The sequence below is a fragment of the Seriola dumerili genome, unplaced genomic scaffold (genome assembly GCF_002260705.1).
Source record: "Seriola dumerili isolate Sdu_G_001 unplaced genomic scaffold, Sdu_1.0 BDQW01000331.1, whole genome shotgun sequence".
Lineage (NCBI taxonomy): Eukaryota > Metazoa > Chordata > Actinopteri > Carangiformes > Carangidae > Seriola > Seriola dumerili.
This window is the reverse complement of record NW_019174586.1, coordinates 1,152,301-1,172,718: the sequence shown is the minus strand read 5'-3', so window position 1 is coordinate 1,172,718 and position 20,418 is coordinate 1,152,301. Positions and strand designations below refer to the sequence as shown.

The following is a 20,418-nucleotide window of genomic DNA, read 5'->3' as shown; positions in this document are numbered from 1 at the left end:
ACATTAAAACACCAAGATGCTGACATAATGCCCAAAACATGTTAAATAAGGATCTAGACAAGTGGTTCCCAACCTCTTTGGCTTGTGACCCCTTAAATCGAAGCAATCTTGTTGTGACGGATGTGTTGATCCAGCAGTTGTGAACACTTCAGAGTGATTTTTTAAATGATTTTATGCAAATCATTCATAGAGTCCCAAAGCATTAAAATGATCAAGATTTAGCCTGTCAAGATCAACATAACATAACTTTGAGCTTTCTTATTCTGTTAATAATAATAATAATCATCTCCCAACCCCCCAGATTCATGTTGTAACCCTTGTGTAGATATCAAGTCAAAATGAGCTTTTTTAAGAAAATTATTGTGATGTGAAAAAAATCATATATATTTTGATGTGTCATTTTTAACTTAAACACACAGACAACAACTAATTACCACTAGAATATATCCAAAGTCCTGTGTATTTACTGCAGTGTCATCCCAAATAAAAACATGAAAATGGGTCGATAATTATTCAATGATTAGTAGTAGAAATGACAGGATTGCTGAGAGAAACATTGAACTCTGTAGTGTCTCCTCTGGCCACTAGCGAGCAGCAGCAGGCATCCAGATCTGTCAGCAAGTAACGGACTTGTGGAGATATTTATTGTTCCAGCAGGGACATTATGGAGCGGCCCCTGAGCCCAGTTTAAAACCCTGTGAAATGTTCGGACCACGACTCTGTGTCTGTCCCCTCAGCTCAGTAGCTCAGATGGGAGGATCGATGGCCCCCTGACTCAACAGCAAAGCAGCTACACATTCTGTAATGCAGTAATGTAGTTCATAAATATCGACCACAGAGCTGAAGTGGCAGGTATAAATCCTAAAGGGATGTCCTGTGGAGGATAATGGGGGAGATGGAGGGCTATGGCCGACAACAGGAACCACATCAAACTGCTGACACTCACCATGCTGCATATGAGGGACCAGTTAATAGAATAGAATAGAATAGATCAGTGCAGACAGAGAGCTGTAACTTGTGTGTCTGCATATCTGAATGACCTTTGACCTATTGCTTACTTCTTAATTTCTGCCTGTCTGAATAACCCATGTACTGTTTGGAATACACTACATACAGTTAAACTTCATTTCCTAATCTAATTCTCTCCCAGTTAATGTTTCTGGTTCTGCAAAAACAAGATCAGAAGAACAAGATAAGATTTTAACATGTGTGGTTGAGAGTTAAAAAGGCAACCTCGTAAAATTAGCCTTTGTTTTCTTCCACATAATCCAATTAAAAATTATATTTAAAAAAAAAATCTACAAGACATTCATATTTCAATTGCATATGAGGGCTTGCCTACCTCTGAGAAGCATTGTCTGTGTGTATGTTTGCACACATGCATGTATGCACATTATATACAGAATGTCTGCATGTATGTGGGGCTTGTCTTGCAGAGGAGAATACATGCTTATTGATCTCTTACTACAGCATGAAACAGTCTTTAATGTCAGTTCCTCTGCTGGCCTGATAGATTGCAGAAGTCTTGTGTCTCTTGTTTATGACCGACCTTTATCATCCCTGCCTCCCATGCTATTATACTTCCCCACCCCACCCCCACCCCCCACCCCCCTCTCACCCATCTAGTTTCGTTCTTCCGTCACGCCTCATGATCAGACCTGGAGACCATAACACTCTCTCTGCCTTACTTTTCTGCTTTTTTTCCTCTTGGAGAATGGGCCGGGTCGTGCACTCATCTTCAGGCACTCGCTTCAGGGTGCTGGTAACCTGCACAGTCAACAAACTGAGTGAAGTTAGACACAGTTGAATAACTGCTAAAACCATATCAATTAGATTTCTTCTTTTCCCATCAATATGATTTAGTTTCCTGATCAGTCTGGGACTTTGCATGGTAAAAAAAGGGCAAAAAAGATTGAGAATTCAAAGGTTCCTCTTTCTCTAGACAAACTTTGAGAATAGTTGCAGCCCTGGATGGGATGACGGTAACCTTTAAAGCATTTCACTTGACTGACGTTGTTTTGAGAGATCTTGTCTTTGTCACTTTCACTTGCAACTTCCCTGGGGGCAGACAGGGACTTCAGTCTGAGACGCTCGCATTGACAAGCAACAGACAAAGTGTCTATTTTCTCCTTAAGGCTCACTAGTGTGAAACTCCCTGCATGTAAACATTTGCCATCCTGTTGAAATTTCCCCGCTGGCAGCAGCTGACAGCTCTTTGTGTATCGGAGGAGGAACACAGGGGTCCCCACCCTCTGTAGACCCTCAGAGTAAGAAGCAACATCAGATACAGACACAAGAAACTACACATTAAACTTGAGTGGACAAAGGAATTGTACAAATAGGTTAAATTTTTAAAGGAATTACCAATTTAATACCTTAAATGTGATACAAGTTGAGTGTTTCAAATAGCACTACTCAAAAGTTTAAAGAATCATGTGACCTTATGATCAGTACCACTAATCATTAAAAATAACAAAATAAAGAAAAAATAATGGAAACAACATTTTTGTGATGTTTTGGTCACCAGAAAATTATTATTAATAGCGTGACTCTCACCAACAACAACACCACCCTGTCATCCCTCTAACCCTCCCCACCCTCATGTGGTCACTCCCTTAATGGAAATTGATGCAAATACAGTCAAGTATCTAATTTATGAGTCATACCAGGAGAGGGGGGTGGGGATACAAATATGAGCTGTAATTGCTGAACCCAATTCCAATTCAATGGCTGTCACTATCTCTGTAGGATTATGTTACTGTTTGACTCAGAGTGTGTGTGTTTGTGTGGTGTGTGTGTGTGTGTGTGTGTGTGTGTGCTGTGTGTGTGTGTGTGTGTGTGTGTGTGTGTGTGTGTGTGTGTGTGTGTGTGTGTGTGTGTGTGTGTGCGTGTGTGTGACTGACATGATGTTCGCTGGAAAATTATGATGCAGTATCTTTGCTGGAAGCATTAGCAGTTTCAGGCATCTTGTGTACTTGTGTGTTCTGGAAAAACAAATAATCAGGGAAACAGAAATTACAACTAATTTGGAAAATTGTGATTATATAATCGTCTAATGCCGCTATTGTTGGTGGTTATGTTTTTGAATCTCTAATTTTCTCTCATTATTTACAACTGCTTTCCTTATGAATATTACTAATACTGCTACAGTAAACAAGCCATAAACTTAACCTTAGTTAGACTGTGTGTGCATGTGATTCACCAGGTCTGCTTGTTGTTTTCATTTCCCTTTATTGATCCAGTTAGCAAGACATCAGATCCCATCACAGTCCCATCTTGTAATTCTCTGCATTTATTGTCTGGACAGACAAAACTGAACAAGTCACGCAACATGGCTGGTTGGTGAGAAGAAAAAGAAAAACTATGTTTAACTTCATTCACTGAGAAAACAAAGATGAAAGAAATCAATACTGCTGGATTAGTACAGCACATACTTTCCTTGGCTATGTTGGTAGCAGTGACAGACGAGTGTGTTATGATGGTGACAAGTTATAATACCGCTTAGAAATAATTACTGGACACGGATTCAAGTAAGAGAACAGGCTGCAATGATCAAGCATTCAGTTTGATGGAAGATAAAGCAAGTGAAGAGCCAGACTGTTTGGCTAATTTACTCCTGGTCAGTGTGTATAAAATACTGTACAATATTATTGTTGCTGGTTTCCTTGGTGATGGATGCTGACGAGCACTGCTTTGAAGACACCCACGTCCTGTACCTTTTTAAAAGAAGCGTGGTGAGCATCAACAGCCTTATGGTCATTGGTTTTAGGTTTTGCGTTTTTTTTAGCACTATCATAACGTCCCTCCTTCATTTAAACACAGCTGCTTTTAATATCACAACAACACTTTGACACCGATTTGATCAGTCTGTCAAGTCATGCTCACAGTGAGGTGTGTGTGAGGGTAAAAAAAAACAGGCTGGGCACCCCTCTCGCACACACACTCATCTATTATTATTTAAACAGTCCTTCAGTTAGCCGTTTTGTGTCGCCTCTGGCTCAAATTTTCAAGGCAAATATTATAAATTCATATAGTGTGTGCTGTTGGCAAAGGGACACAAGAGTTGACTATGTATCCACATAGAAGAAAATCATCTTTTCTTTAGCGGTGTGTTGTCGATGTGAGGCCCATATCTGCAGAGGCTTACTGAGGCTTTGTTCATCTTTGGGCTCTTTCTCTCTCTGGGTCCAAAAAAGAAATTAAAACAAAAAAAGTGTCTTGTTGTATGCATGCTAGCCCCCATAATGTCCTGTTAGGGCAATTAGAGGATAGGATGGGACCAGAGAGATAGGGGAAAAGAGAAAAAACAAGTCCTTTCTAAACAGAAAAAAAAATCAAGTCCTGAGTTGCTGCTGGCCAGATAAACCTTTGTGAACAGTCACAGGGGTCAACACACTTTCAGGTAAAGATTTTCCTGCAGATCTATATTGATTCCACTAGCAAGAGCATCATGACTGAATTGTTGTTTCATATCATATTTTGAATTAAAAGATAATTCTGGTTTGTTAAAACTTGGGTGTTGTTTTCGTAGTTTTGGCCATTATTTCTTTTGATTATGATTATGATCCTGCGGGTTGGGGGCATCCTTGTAGCTGAGTGTATGGGGCACATACCATGTAGCTGCAGCATTTGGTTTGGTTCCAGCCAGGAACCTTTGTTGCATCTTACCTCTCTCTCACTCCCCTTGTTTCATGTATGTTTCTATATCTACTGTGCATAAAGGCAATCAAATAACACAAAAAAACAGAGTTTGGAGCCACAAATGTTGCCACAGTTAGCAATTAACAGTCCAATGTTCATCATTCATGTGTAGTTAATGACCCAAAACTTAAAAAAAAAATGTGACCCAAGTTGTTATAAAACAGAATTATGCTTTAAGTTCACTGAACTAAACAGATCCTATTTCCTCTGTGGATGGCAGATGATGGAGGACGAAGTGGGCAAGGGAAATTTGGAGAAGAGCAGGTGGTGGTAGAGGGCTAAAGTGCATCATAATCATTTCCCAGTGAGAGTGCTGTGAGTTTATGTGTCAAAATGTTATTAGAGCTCTGTTTCTGGGGGGACTCAAAGTTCACCTCTGGGTCATGTTGAAATCAAAGTTCAGGTTTCAGGTATCAATTATGGTCCATGTCATCGACAATGGGGGTGTTGTAACTCTGGAACAGGGGCTGCATGAAGAGGCCGAGCGTCCCGACCACACACACACACACAAAGATCCACAGGAAGAGACGGTCGATCACCATGGCCACATACTTCCAGTCTTCAATGATCTGCAGAGAGAAATACAAGTTACTTAAGTATTACCATTGCCAATACTACCAACTAAAACAGTTAATGACTTTGCCATGATTTAAAAATAAGGGATATGACGTTTCGACTTTGTTGATGTGGCAAGTTTTCATCAAAACACAAACACAAAGTCCTTAATTGTGCTACCCACAGAAATACATACACTATGCGTACACAATTTTATAGTCTATAGAACGTATTTTGTAGAGATCAGATAAAGCAATCCTTTACATTTTACAGCAGAGGTGACAGCCAATAAAATCGGCATTTGCATACAATTGTGTCCTTACAATGATACAATAGGTAATCTACTATATATTTTTTAATAGAATAATTTCCTAATTACTATGAATCAATTAGAAAATTATTATGTAATTTGTATATAAAAAACAACAGGGGATGCTCTAAGTTAAATGCTAATGTCAGCATGCTAACCCACTGCAATGATGATGCTAACACGCAGATGTTAAGCATGTATGATGTTTACCAGGTTTGCCATCTTAGTTAGCATGTGAGCAGGATAAGATTTTATATTCAGCCATTAACAGAAACTACAACTGACACTGTTGGGAATCCCATCAGTTTTGCAGGTATTTGATCATAAAACAATGTATTGGGCAAATTAAAGTTTGACCTGATGATAGTGCTGGATGTAAAGCTAAGAGATCATCAGTGTTAAAATTCATCCTGAGCGGGAAATTAATCTTTCACGGTAATCCATCCAATAGTTATTGAGGCGTTTTACTCTGAAGCATAAATGTCAGCTTCTTGGTGGCACTACAGGAAAAGTCAAAGTATCACTAATTTCGTTAGGCTTCATCCTCTATGGACCATGACTGTCTGTAGTACTGCAGTACATGACTGCAGTAGCCATAGACCAACCGACAGACTACTATTTCTAACCATAGAGCCACATTGCTAGCAAGGCTAAAAATATATATTGTCAAGGCCACTGTCCTGCTACAAACATTGTACAGATCTCTAAAACATAAAAGCAACCTTTGCCAGAATGGAAGTTGTATAACAAAAACAAACAGGTAAGCAAAATCTTTCATTTGCTCATATATGAAGCTTGCTTCACATACTTCCACTTATGACACACATGCACATGCAGATACTTTTCTCCCAAACACGTACTCCTTCATCATCATCCTCGCTCTTCATCTTCTCAGCGATGTAGCGCACTCCATCTACTGCATCCTCCACGTCAATGTTGCACTTGAGCGTCATCCTCTTTCTGAACTCTGTGTTCTCTGACAAGTCGCTGACCTTCCAGCCGTAGCGTTTGGCCGACTCCTCATTGACAAAGAAGGACGAGGAAGAATCTGCCATCCCTGCAGGGCTGCCAGTCCCCCCGTCCGCTCCACGCAGCTTCTGGTCAGAGTACGATCGCTGCTGGTGTTTTTTCCGGAACTTCTCACGGATATTGGAGCTACCTGGTCTCCGCATGAAGAGGTAAGAGGGGAGCCGGTACAAGAAGACACGCTTGACCCAAGGAGGCATGGTGTGCGTACTGGGGGACCGATGGTGCACGTTGAGCACGCAAACGCTGGTGACGATGGAGAAGGTGACCAGCACCATCGTAAACATTAGGTACTTCCCAATCAGAGGCACTGCTAAAGACGTAGGTGGTACAATCTTTGAGATTAGGAGTAAAAACACAGTCAGGGCCAGAAGGACAGAGATACAGAGAGTCATCTTCTCACCACAGTCTGACGGGAGATAGAACACCAGAATGGCCAGGGACGTTATCAGGATACAGGGGATGATCAGGTTGATGGTGTAGAACAGAGGTTTTCTCTTGATAATAAAGTCATAGGTGATATCCAGGTATCTAATGTCATCAGGGTCTTCATTCTTGCGTCCAGGCAGTGAAACGATATCCCACTCGCCACTGGGTTTGAAGTCATCACGTGAGGCAAAATCACTGAGGAGGATGAGATCAATCTCTGTGTGGTCGTAGGTCCACGAGCGAAACTTGAGGGTGCAGTTCTGCTGGTCGAAGGGGAAATCACGGACTTCAATTTTACAAGCTGACTTGTAGATAGCTGGTGGAAGCCAGGCAACCTCACCGTTGTTGGAGACCACAGCATTGGAGTAGAAGGAGACTTCATAGGTCCCATCGGCACTGATAGAAGGAAAAGGTTGGAGGTGAGTAAAAGGAAGGAGAGAGATGAAGTCAAAGCAGTCAAAGCCAGACTGATTACTGAAGGATCATGTCAAATTCTATTCAAAGATCACTCAAACACATGTACACATCCACACACAGTATTACAGATGCATAAACTGAAAAAAAAAAAAAAGTAAGGACGGGTGAGGAGGTTGGAGGAGAATGGCTGCTTCTTTGCATTTAAAGGCCCGTTGGGGCAGCTTAAACATTCAATAAGAATGCCCCCCTGAACACCTCCTTTAAAGGTATTCAAGGCATATCCATCTGGAAGGAGACCCCGAAGCACACCTAGAACAGAGGGATTATATATCCCATCTGTCCTGGGACCACATTGGGCTCTTCAAGGGGCAGCTGAAACAAGTGGTTAGTGAAGGAAGTCTAGGCTTTGTTTGCTACCACCATAGCAAGGATACAACTAGATATTGGATTACTGCCAACATAAAGAAGTGGTTAAGGGATCTGAGGGTAAAAATGGTGTTGGCATGAGCTTATTAGCAGAGTAAGGCTGCATTCTGACAGACACCACATGAGAAAATGCTCCATTGATGAAGTCCATGGTGCCAATGCAGAGGGCTCGGACTAAAATGGCCAGTGTCATCATGCAATATTTTTAAGCCTGATTCTTTTTTTTTCTGGAAAGCAAGGTGTCTGGTCATAATGGCCACACCGCACACTTGCATGAATTTGATTTGGCGTAACTAGTCAGCTGGTAGCCAAGCAGCTGATGAATGAGCCAGTGATGGTGAAGCGTGAACGAAGCAGCTGACATCAATCAGCTAATGTGATCTTAACTTGAACTTTACCTGAACACTGTGCTTCGATATAACCTACCACTAACTCAGGGGTTCTTACATACCTGCGACTTTTACTTAATAAGAACCACTAATGTCACTGGCTGAAATCTATGTCATCATTTGTCAAATTCATTACAACCTTGAGCAAGCTCAGCCTATCAGTGCAATTAAGAACACATTAACAGCATATCATGCAGCAATATCAGAAGAAGAAGCAAAAAGTTTACTTAAGAAAAAATGAATTTACTGTACCAACTGCTGGTGTGTTGAGAAAATGATTTCTTGGCTGCATGTGTCACCTCTGCTGTGTCCGCGGAGGTGACACATGCAACACTTCTGTGTTTTGAAAGTTGCAGGATGTGTTTATCTTCTCAAGGGAAAAGCTCAGCCTGAGACACATGAAGTGTGGCTCAAAGCAACTTGCCCCCCCAACCTCCCCCAACCCCCACCCCCACCCCCACCCCACAGCCCCCACCTAAAATCTGCTGAGACTGACTTTTTTCCTCATCTCACTGAGGCTGCAGGTGATGCATTATAGATAAGTGGCCTATCAATTATAAAGTAGGTCAGGAATCCAACCATCACACTCAGTCTCTAATGCTTTGGGGCTGCTGTGAATATGCAGACTAATTAAAAATGCAGAGGCCCCACCTACTTACTGCGACCTCTGGTCCTCCAGACTTGGCCAGAGATCTCGACCTGAAGTCGTAAAGTAGTGCTGATCATACTATCATTATGCTCTTAAGCCATTATGCTCCTTATGTGGTCTTTAGCTGACCAGATATCTGTGTTCGTGAAAGTTTAATGCCTACAAACCGGTATAAACGGTGGGGAAATGCTGCTGACCAAAACGCAAAAGCTACACATCCACATCTCAATCTCAGGCCTTAGATAGAGTCGCTGAGAAAATCATCAGGTCTATTTAGTAGATGTTCTTGGTCTTTTTAATCATATCACATGGTCTTCACCAGCAGATGGAGTTTGCTAAGTTACCATGGCATCGTAGATGATAAACTTTTCAGTTTTTAATTGTTGTTTTCTGGCCACTTCAAGGACTACCTGTCTATGTTGTCTTAAAAGTTGAGGTTCAAAGTTTGTTCTTGAAATTCCATCTGCTGTTCATGATCATGAAGATCATGTGATATGACTGAGATCTGTAGAACAGCTACTCAAGGGATCTTTGGGTGAGTTGACATAAACCTAATCAAGTCTAAACGCCATAGTTTAAGGGACAGCTGCAGCAGGATTAGGGATTTTGCTGTTTTTTGTCTTCTGCAAAGAACAGTGAAATCTCTGAAGTTTACATTTAGAAAGAGGCTATTCATATTAGTTAAAGTAACTGCTTGCTAATCTTCCCTCATTAGGACTCTCATATATATATATAGTTGTATTTTATGTAATTACAGCTTAAAATTCAAGTCTTTATCTCTGCATTTTAGTCCTGTATTTGTACTAAATCTTATGTTTGTACAGGCTGTTGTATTAGATGTTTTATGTCTTTGTAAAGGGAAAATTAATTAGCCACAGATGACAACTAAGAACCAAGGTGATATACTGAATAGGCAAACAGCCAAATTACCTCCAGTTATTGCATACAATTATTTCAAAGTGCTGTCAATTCCATTCAGCTGTGAAAGGTTTTATTACATACAGAGTAATATCCACTGGCTATCATATTAGATGTGTATCACCACACAGAAAAAAAATCAATTAATGCAAAACTAAAACTCAAAAAGGTTCAAGTTGATTTCTGACAGTCATGCAATTTGAGACAAGAGAACACGGACCTATATGAACAACATTTAAGTGATAAAAGTTAGCAGTAATGTAATACAAGAACCTAGCAGATGGAAAGAAAGACCCAGGTGTTGACCTATATGGCTGACACAGGAGGTGAGGCCCAAAAGCCTTCGTGTCTGTCAGCTAACACTCCAGTGGATAGAGGCAGTGGGGCTAATTTCTCCTTGAATGAACTTATTACAGCATTGAGATTCTCGTGTATTGATTTTGCCTTGCAGGCATTTTATACAGCTGCAAGATGATTTTTAGATGTGCACACAAAGTCAAAACATTCTCACATCAATGTTTGGAGCATCTCTGCTCAATATGCAAAAACACACAATAATGCACTGTGATGTTGTTTTGTTGTCCATTGTATCCATGCTGGTAAATTTGGCTGGTAAGGTGTTATAGTGCATTGATTTGTCTCGACACATCATTTGTATTAGCTACAATGTATTTAAATTGGTCCAGTGGATAAATTGCACTGATCCCATGTGCATATCCAGCTCCACAGTGCAGAATGCAGCTGAACTGTGTACGAATAAACTCTTCTTCTAAACATTTTTACTCTCTGAATAGCTTGTATGTACTCACTTGTTGGTTCAGGTGTGAGGAGATATAAGTAATCACATCTGCATGATGAAGTTTTTTGCATATCCTCCTTTTGATAAAATGTATTGCAAACAGAAATGGAAAGATTTACTTTACAGGTAAACAGAGTGGTTGTTGCAGCCTATATTGCAGGTCCAAGTTTTAGTTCAAATGGAACTGGTGAGCTCCTGGATTAATGCTTTGAGGAAAAAAAACGTCATCAAAATTGAATAAATCTTTTATAGTGTGTCTGCTATAGCCTTGTTACTCTGGTCTTGCTGGTAGATTTTTTTTTAATCTCAGTCTCTCCCCACATTTCCATCTGTGCAAAATTTGTAATCTCTCATCCCTTAAAAGATCACCCATTATCATGAGCCTGCAGACAGTCTACAAGGTGTTAACAAGACAGTTTTGGTTGTATTCATTATCCTGAAAGAGGTGACAAGTGGGATAAAAAAAAGGCAGGGAGAGGTAAGAGGATAGAAAGAATAAGAGGATAGAAGGAAAACATTTTAGGGAAATGGGGCTTTTGTAACTATTACAATGAAGTTGCTCAATCTTTCTGTCTGTTCTTCTTTTAATCACTTAGTTTCAGACACACACGCACACACACACACACACACACACACACACACACACACTCATCTGGCTGTCACAAAGCAGATGTACTTGTTGTAGAGGACGATGTCTGGCAGCCAGATGTGTTGTGACGGGAGGCGGATTTTCTTGATTCCCTCATACTCTTCAGGATCCCACATTAATCTGTAGTCATTCCATACCTGCAGAGACACACACACACAAACAAACAAACAAACAAGTCAATAAATACATTCAAAAGTCACACACATGCACACACAAATACCCATGCATGCGTCAAAAATGACACGCAAGAAAATACAGTTACACACAGTTACAAAATAAGATACATGCGGCCAGAAACATATAAAAATAATCAGTTCATGCATTTTAAACCGCAGCACACTAACATGTTTGTCCTACATGAGGGGAACTGACCTCACCAGTGAACACACTGGATGTCTCTGCACATTTTCCTTAAACCCAGACACATGATGGTGTGTCTGTATGTGTGTGTGTGTGTATGTGTGTCTGTGAGTGTGTGTGTGTGCGTAAGCGTGTGTGTGTGTGTAGTAATGCCAAATATGAGTCAGACACTTGTTTTGCCACTACAAGGCAGTGTTTTGACGTGGCCTGACCCCGCACAAACACCCACATTCACACACATACACAGAGTAAAGAACAAGAGGACGAGTGGGGACACAAACCTGAGTGAGCCAACAGTTGGTGGTCATGATCTGTTCCCTCTCATTCTGAAACACAGACAGACAGAAGGTTAGTGGACGGCTGCAGCAGTTAGGCGGTGGCTGAGCTTACTTCTGTTTACTACAAATTATTTCCACCATCTGTGTTCTTCAATTATGTGAAAAGAATAGATTATGGTTCCGACATAACAGCATATGTGGAGGTGGTTTTTGTGTGTTTCCTCACCACGTTGATCAGCTGGGCTAGAGACACCTGGATGTAAATAGTGACTTGCTGGCTGTTGTTGACAGCTGGTCTGATCAGCTTGTTGTAGCGCTCTGGTGACAACAGGTGACTCACCAGCCGTTCCTCCACCTCCGCACACAAGGCAGCTGCAAACACACACACACACACACACACACACACACACACACACATAACAGAATTGAAAACCAGATACGCACAATGGATCAGGACCTGTAATATGCACCATATACGTTTGCAGTCAAGGAACGTGACGCAGACACGATGAGAATAGAACAGTCTACAGGTTAAAATGAAAACTTGCTCTCATTAGTGGTTCTCCCTGGCTCATGGTTGACCATCCCTGACCCAGCTCTTCTTTACAGGGTGTTATTTCACATCATATCCTACAAACTGTGATTGAGCAGCCAAGTGGAAGTAACAAGTTTATTTCTGTCTGCTGTAGTTTTCCAATTCAGACGTAGAAACAACAGTAATCGTCAACAACCAGAATATCTCCCACTTGGCAAAATGCAACGAAAACAAAATGCAACAGAAAATAAAATCCAATACTAACTCAGCTACTGCAAAAAGAGCTACACGATGTTTGTTGCTTGGTTTCGCTTAAGCTATTTATGTTATTTTAACCAAGGTAAAACAATAATTACTTCATTTTGTTTGCAAAACTTGCACACCGACAAAGCCTCATAGGAGATATAACTTCTATTCTCAAATATCCTCTGGCTGTTGTGTAGAGTCTTTCTGTTGGACACCTTGCCAAAAATGTCAAACCACAGTCTGCACAGGTGCTTCCAAGAACTAAAAAAAATAAATTTCTCTTCCCTAATTTCATCATCTCAGCGTAGTGAGTATTGAAATGATGCACTCATATCAGGCCAACATGTCGTGCTGAGGGTGCTTCACACTGAATAATGTGTGTGTCTGATTAGGTGTGGTGATTAGACACCTGGGGTCACATGTAGAGGGAGATCTCTGCATAAATATAAACCTCGAATTTGATGCGACCTTGTGTTCAGCTTCCCAGCTCCACAGTTTGTTGACGTACACATTTCATTGTGTTTCGGTTTTCGTTATGTTTTGCTCTGTTGAGTCACAATGAACAGTTTAAAGTGGATCTGTTGTCAAATAAATTTCACAGTGACACAGTGGGCGACTTATGAATGAATGAGGACTGAGGCAACATTGAAAAATTTATAAAAATGAAAGTTAGATGTAGTTTTGCAGCTTTTTCGTGGACAGCTTTTTAACCTCAACTTTGGCTTTTTAAACTTTATCAACCTTGATTTGTGTGTGTAGAAAAATGAGCTCAGGAAAAAATGATTTTATTCACAAAAACTTTGATTTCTACAGCTGCCTTCTTAGCGAGCTCCCTGACCATTGGTATTCTTGAACATCAGTATAGTTTGACGGGATCATAATGACAAAAACCACACTAACAGAAGCACAAACACACACACACATGCCTAGAGCAGTAGTTGGTGAAGCGATGCTGAAATCTCATGCTGTGAGGTCTCACCAATTAGGTGCTGCAGCGATGTAGCCTCCTGCATGTCTTCAAATATAATGAGTGTGTAATGAGAGTAATGTGTGTGTCTGTGTGTGTGAAGGAAGGGAGGGAGGTAGTGGGCCGTGTGTGTCTCTGACCTTGCAAACAGATCAGATGTATTATCGTATTTAGTGAAACACACACACACAAATGCTCTGCACCTATACATCATATACCCTGGCATTTCATTGTATATATTGCATATGTTTCATGTTAACAGTGCATGCAATCTGCAGTCCATACAACAATAATGAGTCGCATTCGTGCAGACACACACACACACACACACACAGACACACACATAGAGCCACCGCAGGGCTGATTTCACCCATGAAATCAACACAGAACAATTTCTGACTGGGTCACAGAGTTTCAGTGATAGTGGGTGGTTTGAATCAAGGACACTGCCAGAGTTTCATACATTTAAACCAGTGGGGGAAAAAAACAATCGTATGTCCCTGGTTTGGGCTTGTTCAATCAGAATAAGAACTCCTTACATCAGTTCACACGTTAAATTAGAAATGAGCATGAAGCAGTCAACTGGATAATCAACACAACACTTAAATAAAAGCTCTGGATTCCAACTTTTATATGTCTCCACAACTCTGTTTGCTGCCTGTGGTGAATTCGTCAGGATGACTGAATATACTGTCCCTCTGGCAAAATGAATAATCAGAAATGAGAATCTAAATCATGGGATTATAATTTTGAATGAAAACATTTCATTGTTCATCCAAAAATTTACGGAAGAGGATTAGAGTCATGTTAAAAAAATGCAATCCTGTCCATTGTAGGAAGTGTTTATGTTGATGTATTTGTGATGGAAAAAAAAATGCTCAGTCCTATATTATGTAGCCTGCGTGAAGTGACGGCTGTTTTAAGTTGACTCATCCATGGCCTTGCCAGACCACAGGAAGCACAGGGAGAACTGTTGTCTGCCTGTGCCAGAACAAAAGAAAAAGTCATGAGAAATATATTAGATTTTGAAGGTGATCTAAGTCTAAGACCTCTGCCAATAAACAACTTAACTTTAGTTAACAAGAAAAAGATGTCACTGATGTAACAGCACACTGGAAAGTTGCATAGCTTTGGCAGTGGTTTAATTTCAGCTATACCATTACAAAGATAGTGTGATATAGCATTCCATTCATATTGAAACAGCTGTGCAAACACTTTTGAACTGACATCAGCAATGTACTCGTTTCCAGATTTCTCAAAACTGTGCAGTTAGCAGCTTTACAATAAATATTGTTTATTTTGGCACTTTGCTCTCACTGGTTTTTCACTGGCCATGCACCCAGCTGTCATATCAAGATCTATTCAAGAAAGAAATGTTTTCTGAGGCATGTCAGGATCAAACTGAAAAGAAGAGGCACTGAGCTTTAACTGCAGGAAGGAAAGGTGTATTTTACACTTGGTCACTCTACGTTAACCTCCACTAGACCTCCATCTGAGGAGGAGACAGGAAGTGTCCAACATCTGAGCAACTATGACATGACACTAAACCCCGAGGGTAAATGTCTTCAGAGAGCTTCGAAACACAGCTCTCTGTCTGTCAGGATTAGACAGGGGGAAGAGATAGAGAGACGGAGAGGACAAGAAAACACACACACCATTACAAACAACAGCAACATCAACCACAGTGTGAGAGTGTGAGAAAAAACGATTTGATTTCCAGATTAGTATAATCAGCTGATGAAATGACATAGAATCATACCGTATTATGGCAATGATTCATGGGAAATTGCAGGGTGATTCATGAGTTTGCTTGATGGGGTCACAGCCTCGCAATTATAATTGTTTGTATGCAATGTATGTGCAAACTGCTGCATAATAGCATGCAGGTTTCTTGTACTAATTAAAAGCAACTGCTGTGATTTTTGTCGGCCTGAGTTGAGACAACACTTTCTGTAAATCATGTTGGTCTAGCTCACTGTTTGCTTGTCAGCTTGATTTGTCAATGTACTTTGGTTAAGTAGATTAAGAGCAGGAGATGTTAAACCACCAAGCAGTGACAAATAGACAAGGGGCCATAAAACTCAATGTATTTGAGTAACCGAGTTAGTAAATTATTGAACTATACCTATGCTGCTAAAGTAAAACAAAAAGTATCAATGAAAAATTGTACTCCTGTTAAGCTTCAATTTAAGGGCCAGTGTCATGTCCTCAGTGTCATGAGGAGTACTACAGAGCCTTTGAAAACATTTTTATAATTTTTTATCATTGTAATTCTTCTGCTTCTTCGATCTGTTTTCTTGTTTTTGTATTTTTCTTTTGTGTCATTTGTGAGTCGCATAACTTGCATGCCGTAGATTCTGTTGATTTGTTGGTTGCTGGCTTGGTTTTCCTAGTAACCATTCATAAAGGAATTAATTGCATCTCATAACCTCTTGGCAAAGGGTCCCTTATTAACAAGTGGTACCGAAAATGGTGTAGCATTTCTTTTCAGTAGAGAACTTTCTTGATCCAGAGAGGCAATCAGTAAAAGTGGGAAATGAAAATGTCAATGGACATAATTCACACTTATATACATGTACACGTGCACAAAAGAAAAATTGTGTGCAAAATTGATTGTACTGTAGGATTGCTGTGTGAATAAATCCAGTTTTAATTCCACGTTTAAAAAGTTTTTTGACCCCGTGTTGAGTCCCTGTTGTAATGGCCCCTGACTTCTGCTCTCTGATTTCTGCCTTCGAGAAGTAAGAGATGTCATACTGCCTTAAAAATGTAAAGGGGGGGGGTGGCATAAAAATAAACCCAGCACAAAAAATGAATAAACTGTGAAAGACAAGTGACTTTGTGTGACCGCCGGAAAGGACTGAGGATGGCGAAGAAGCCCAGTATAGACTGTATAGAGTGATGTAAGGTGTTAGGTTTGACAGTAAATGCCTAAACGGTAGATGAGGTTAAAATGAGATGTGTATGAGGTCGACGTAAGTGTGGATGGAGGAGTTTTGTTGCATTAGGGAGTCCACCATCAGATTTCATCACACGTGTGTATGCAAGCACACGCCCACACACACGCACACATACACGCGCGCACACACATACGCACTCTTGTCCGCCTCACTGCACTCTCTACACCTCAATAATTCATCGCCGCTAAAATAAAAATGCCATCATCTCACAAGCACAGAGACTCAAACACAATCAACGATTATTCTCTGAGTCTTTCTCAATCAGATAAAATCAACATAAAGGCTCCACCACAACATATAGAAAGAGCACAACCACACCAAACTACTTTCAGACATACTGCTGTGTATGCATGATGCAGACGGATAGGCAGGCTGTGCCATCAGTCCAGAGTGAAAAAACATCCAAATTCTGCATCCTGTAGGTTCTTTTCTAGGGTAGTGAATTATTCACTGTGTTACCATCTGGGGTGGCCTTTCTGAGGCCAAAACAATTTAGGCTTCAGCTGTCTTTGGATTTGCTCAGTAGACTGCCAGCCGACTGCCAGTCATTTTATAAAAGACACCCATGTGACGTTCATATGCATCTGTAGCAACATGGTGAAGTTTCAACAAGACGCTGTAGATCGCTCACAGTGTATCTACTGCCTGAGAGATTTCTGGTGTTTTTAGTATCCCGTGGGATTTCTGTTGGTTGTTTGCCCTCAAACTTTTCATCATCACAGACAATTCTTCCGTCTGTGAGGATAAAACCAACTCTTCTTTTACTACAATGATTTTTTTATGTGTCACAACTTCTCTGTTGTGTCTTTCTGTCCTGCTGTGCTGTGCTCTTTCCTTCTCAACAGTGACAGGAACATGTGCAGGTTGGGGACAAGGAGAGAGACAATGGCAGCAGGAAAAGTGACTTTCTTCCTTTTCTCAGCTCCCTCAGTGCTCACATATTACTGCTGCTTAAGTTTGCACTGGTTTCTTCAAAATACATCGGATGCAGCTCTCTCTAGCTTTAAAACCACATAGATCTCTCTCTTCATCCCGCTCTCACTCTCATTCAAAGAGCAGCAACATCCAAACAAATGTGCCGACGCAATGACTAATAGTTTACTATGAAGTGTTGACTCACTGACGCAGGGCCGCCTTGACCGCACACACATCTGCAGTTATGAGAAAGCAGTTCTAAAAACTTGAGAGAAACAACAACCTTAGAATAACCCCAGGACAAAACTTAGAACTGCATGTTTCTGCCCACCCACTAAAGTTTCACCCAAGGGCTAAAGAAAAGCAGAGTCAGGGTTGTGTGAGGGTTCATGCAACACGCTAAATGCAGAGAGCGTGTGATTCCACCCCACTCCCGGCAATGTGCAAGTGTTTAATGAGCAAAACATCTCATCAAGAATAGCTGTAGCACACACTGACACATTGACTACAGCATGCAGATGATACACAGAGAGACATGGAGGATAGGAGACATAGGAGTGCGTGATGAGGGACTGAATATGATAACTTATGGCATAAGAGTAGGAGTCAGGGAAAAAATGAATTGAGATAGAGTAAAACAGATATAATGTGGCGTGCAGGAGGTGACAGTGACACAAGTGAGTGGCACAGAGAGTGAAAAGGGTAGAGGAGACGACAGGAGGCAGAATGGGACAGAGAGAAAATACATCCCAACAAAGTGGCTGCCTGGATTTGGTCTTTTTACAGTCGCAGTCAGGGTGAGGTTTGAAAGGAGTGACAGAGCCACTATCATGCAATGCCTCAACTGCAGACAGAGCACAGGTGATATTGAGAGAGTCATAGCAAAATTCCCTTTTATGTTACCCAACATAAAGGGGACTAAAAAGGTGAAGGAGAGGGAAGGTGAAGTAGGAAGGAGGGGGTGGGAAAGGAGACTAACTGAACTTAAAAAATGCACAAACTGCAAAAGGTCTATAACTGATAACATGATCTTGAGAACAAATGTGATCTTAAGATCCATTCTGACAAAAAATGACTCAGTAGGTTTAGGGCATGTATAGTATTGCAGATATAAAATCTAGATGCAGATGTAAGATTAAAGTACTATAATCAAAGGAAAGGAATGAAAAGATGAGATTCGAAAGGTCATGAGAGCAGGGAAAATGAACAAGTAAAGTGATACAAAAGGAACAAGTAAAAACTGACCTTCAACTGCATAATGTTTCCCCAGAATGATCGTCATGTTTGTACTGTATTAGTGTCACATAAATATACCTAATACAACAAATTATATACAAATATGTAGATGTTTTTCTAGACAGTAATTCTCCATTTTGTATTCAGATTGTTAAATGAGTTAAGTGTTATCCTCTTTTTCATAAATAAACTTGCAAAGAATACTCCCAAAAATGAAACTAACTTCCTTTTGAACTTACTGGGTGACTTTAGCCTTGAAGTTTTCCCCAATATTAATTCATATTTCTATTATCTGCACACAGCCTGCCTTAATTCCAATGAAAGCATGTCCAACTTATGTCACTGGGGATGAAACACACTGAAACTATCTTGAATGAACTTGAGGAACCAGAGACAATGGGTAGATGAGTTTGCCCTGTTGACTGCTGCAGCAGATGATCCGCAGATGTAGTTTCAGAACCACGGACAGCTCCTCGTGAGTCGCTTCAATTGATAGACACAAGAGAGAAAAAGATTTCTACTGCGCATCATGTGATAGAAACTCCACTATGTTAAGGTTCTCTGTCGGGAGGCGGCTCATTTAGATCTCCACTATTACCATCAGAGGGCCTTGACACACACTGCAGGCCATTAAGCGCAGTGAGGGCCACAAAATACCATTATGAGATTTCATCATACACTTAAACATCACACCATCCAATTACTTAATGAGCCACAAGAAGACCACACAGCCAAATGATTCAACTCTGACATAGGATTTGTTGTTTAAATCACAGGCTAGGATTGCTGGGAAATGTGTTGCAATAGCAATGCCCCCCTCTCAAATTTTACAACCGTGCACATGTAAAGCAATTCCAATTGTGATTCCGTGGGTTTGTTGTGTAAAGAGGAACAAGGTAGTTAATTGAAGCGTCCAGAATCACGTGCTAAAGTGTTTGACGCACGGAAGCGCCACTACTTTTCCCCACTGGCCTGATTTCCAGTATCTCCCCCTGTTATCTGTAAGGTGAAAATGTGGATTAAACATTTCCCCAAGATTGAAATACTCAGCAGAGAGAGAGCGTTACATTTTAGCCTACGGCCGCGACGTTTTGGTGTTTTAGCCACAAAGCACATGAGATATTAAATAAAATTTCCCGACATTGAGTCAGATAGACTTCCCAGACCTATTATATGAACTGGCATGGACAGACCCCAGGCAGAGTGTACTATTTTACAATTGACAGTCCGATTAAAGCCCCATACACAAAGTAAAAGCTTCCCTACCCCGTCCTGTCCCGTTCCGGGAGGATTTGAAAGGATTACTCACTTGCCACAGCGAAAACCAGGAGAGCCAACGCTGCTTTCACCGGGATTGCCATCGCTTCCTCCCCTCCAGTGCGACACACAAAAACTTGCAGATGGAGATTGTTTCTGGCGCGTGTTTTCTTCTTCTCTGCCCTCGATGTGAAGTAAGAAAGGAGTGGAACAAAAGATTAAAAAATAAAATACAAAAACTGGTTGGATTATAGCGGTTTCATTGCAAGGAATTCCGCAGATGACGACCAGTCATTGAGGCTTGGAGACATGGAGAGAGGAGCACTGACTGCTGTCTAAGCCCAGAGATCAGGAGGCTGGACGCTTTCTGCCAGAGCGCACCGACCACACCGCTGG

The 20,418-nt window shown here is 40.9% G+C and overlaps 1 protein-coding gene across 1 annotated transcript; it reads right to left on the bottom strand.

The window, feature by feature from the left end:
* Window positions 1-5,114: 5,114 nt before the first annotated feature.
* On the bottom strand, window positions 5,115-20,126 carry LOC111232449 (neuronal acetylcholine receptor subunit beta-2-like). Its single transcript, XM_022759973.1, has 6 exons — window positions 20,075-20,126; window positions 12,133-12,278; window positions 11,910-11,954; window positions 11,296-11,405; window positions 6,427-7,417; window positions 5,115-5,270 (listed from the first exon to the last, which is right to left on the bottom strand). The coding sequence occupies exons 1-6, from the start codon at window positions 20,124-20,126 to the stop codon at window positions 5,115-5,117; spliced, it is 1,500 nt and encodes a 499-aa protein (XP_022615694.1).
* Between the last annotated feature and the right edge of the window lie 292 nt (window positions 20,127-20,418).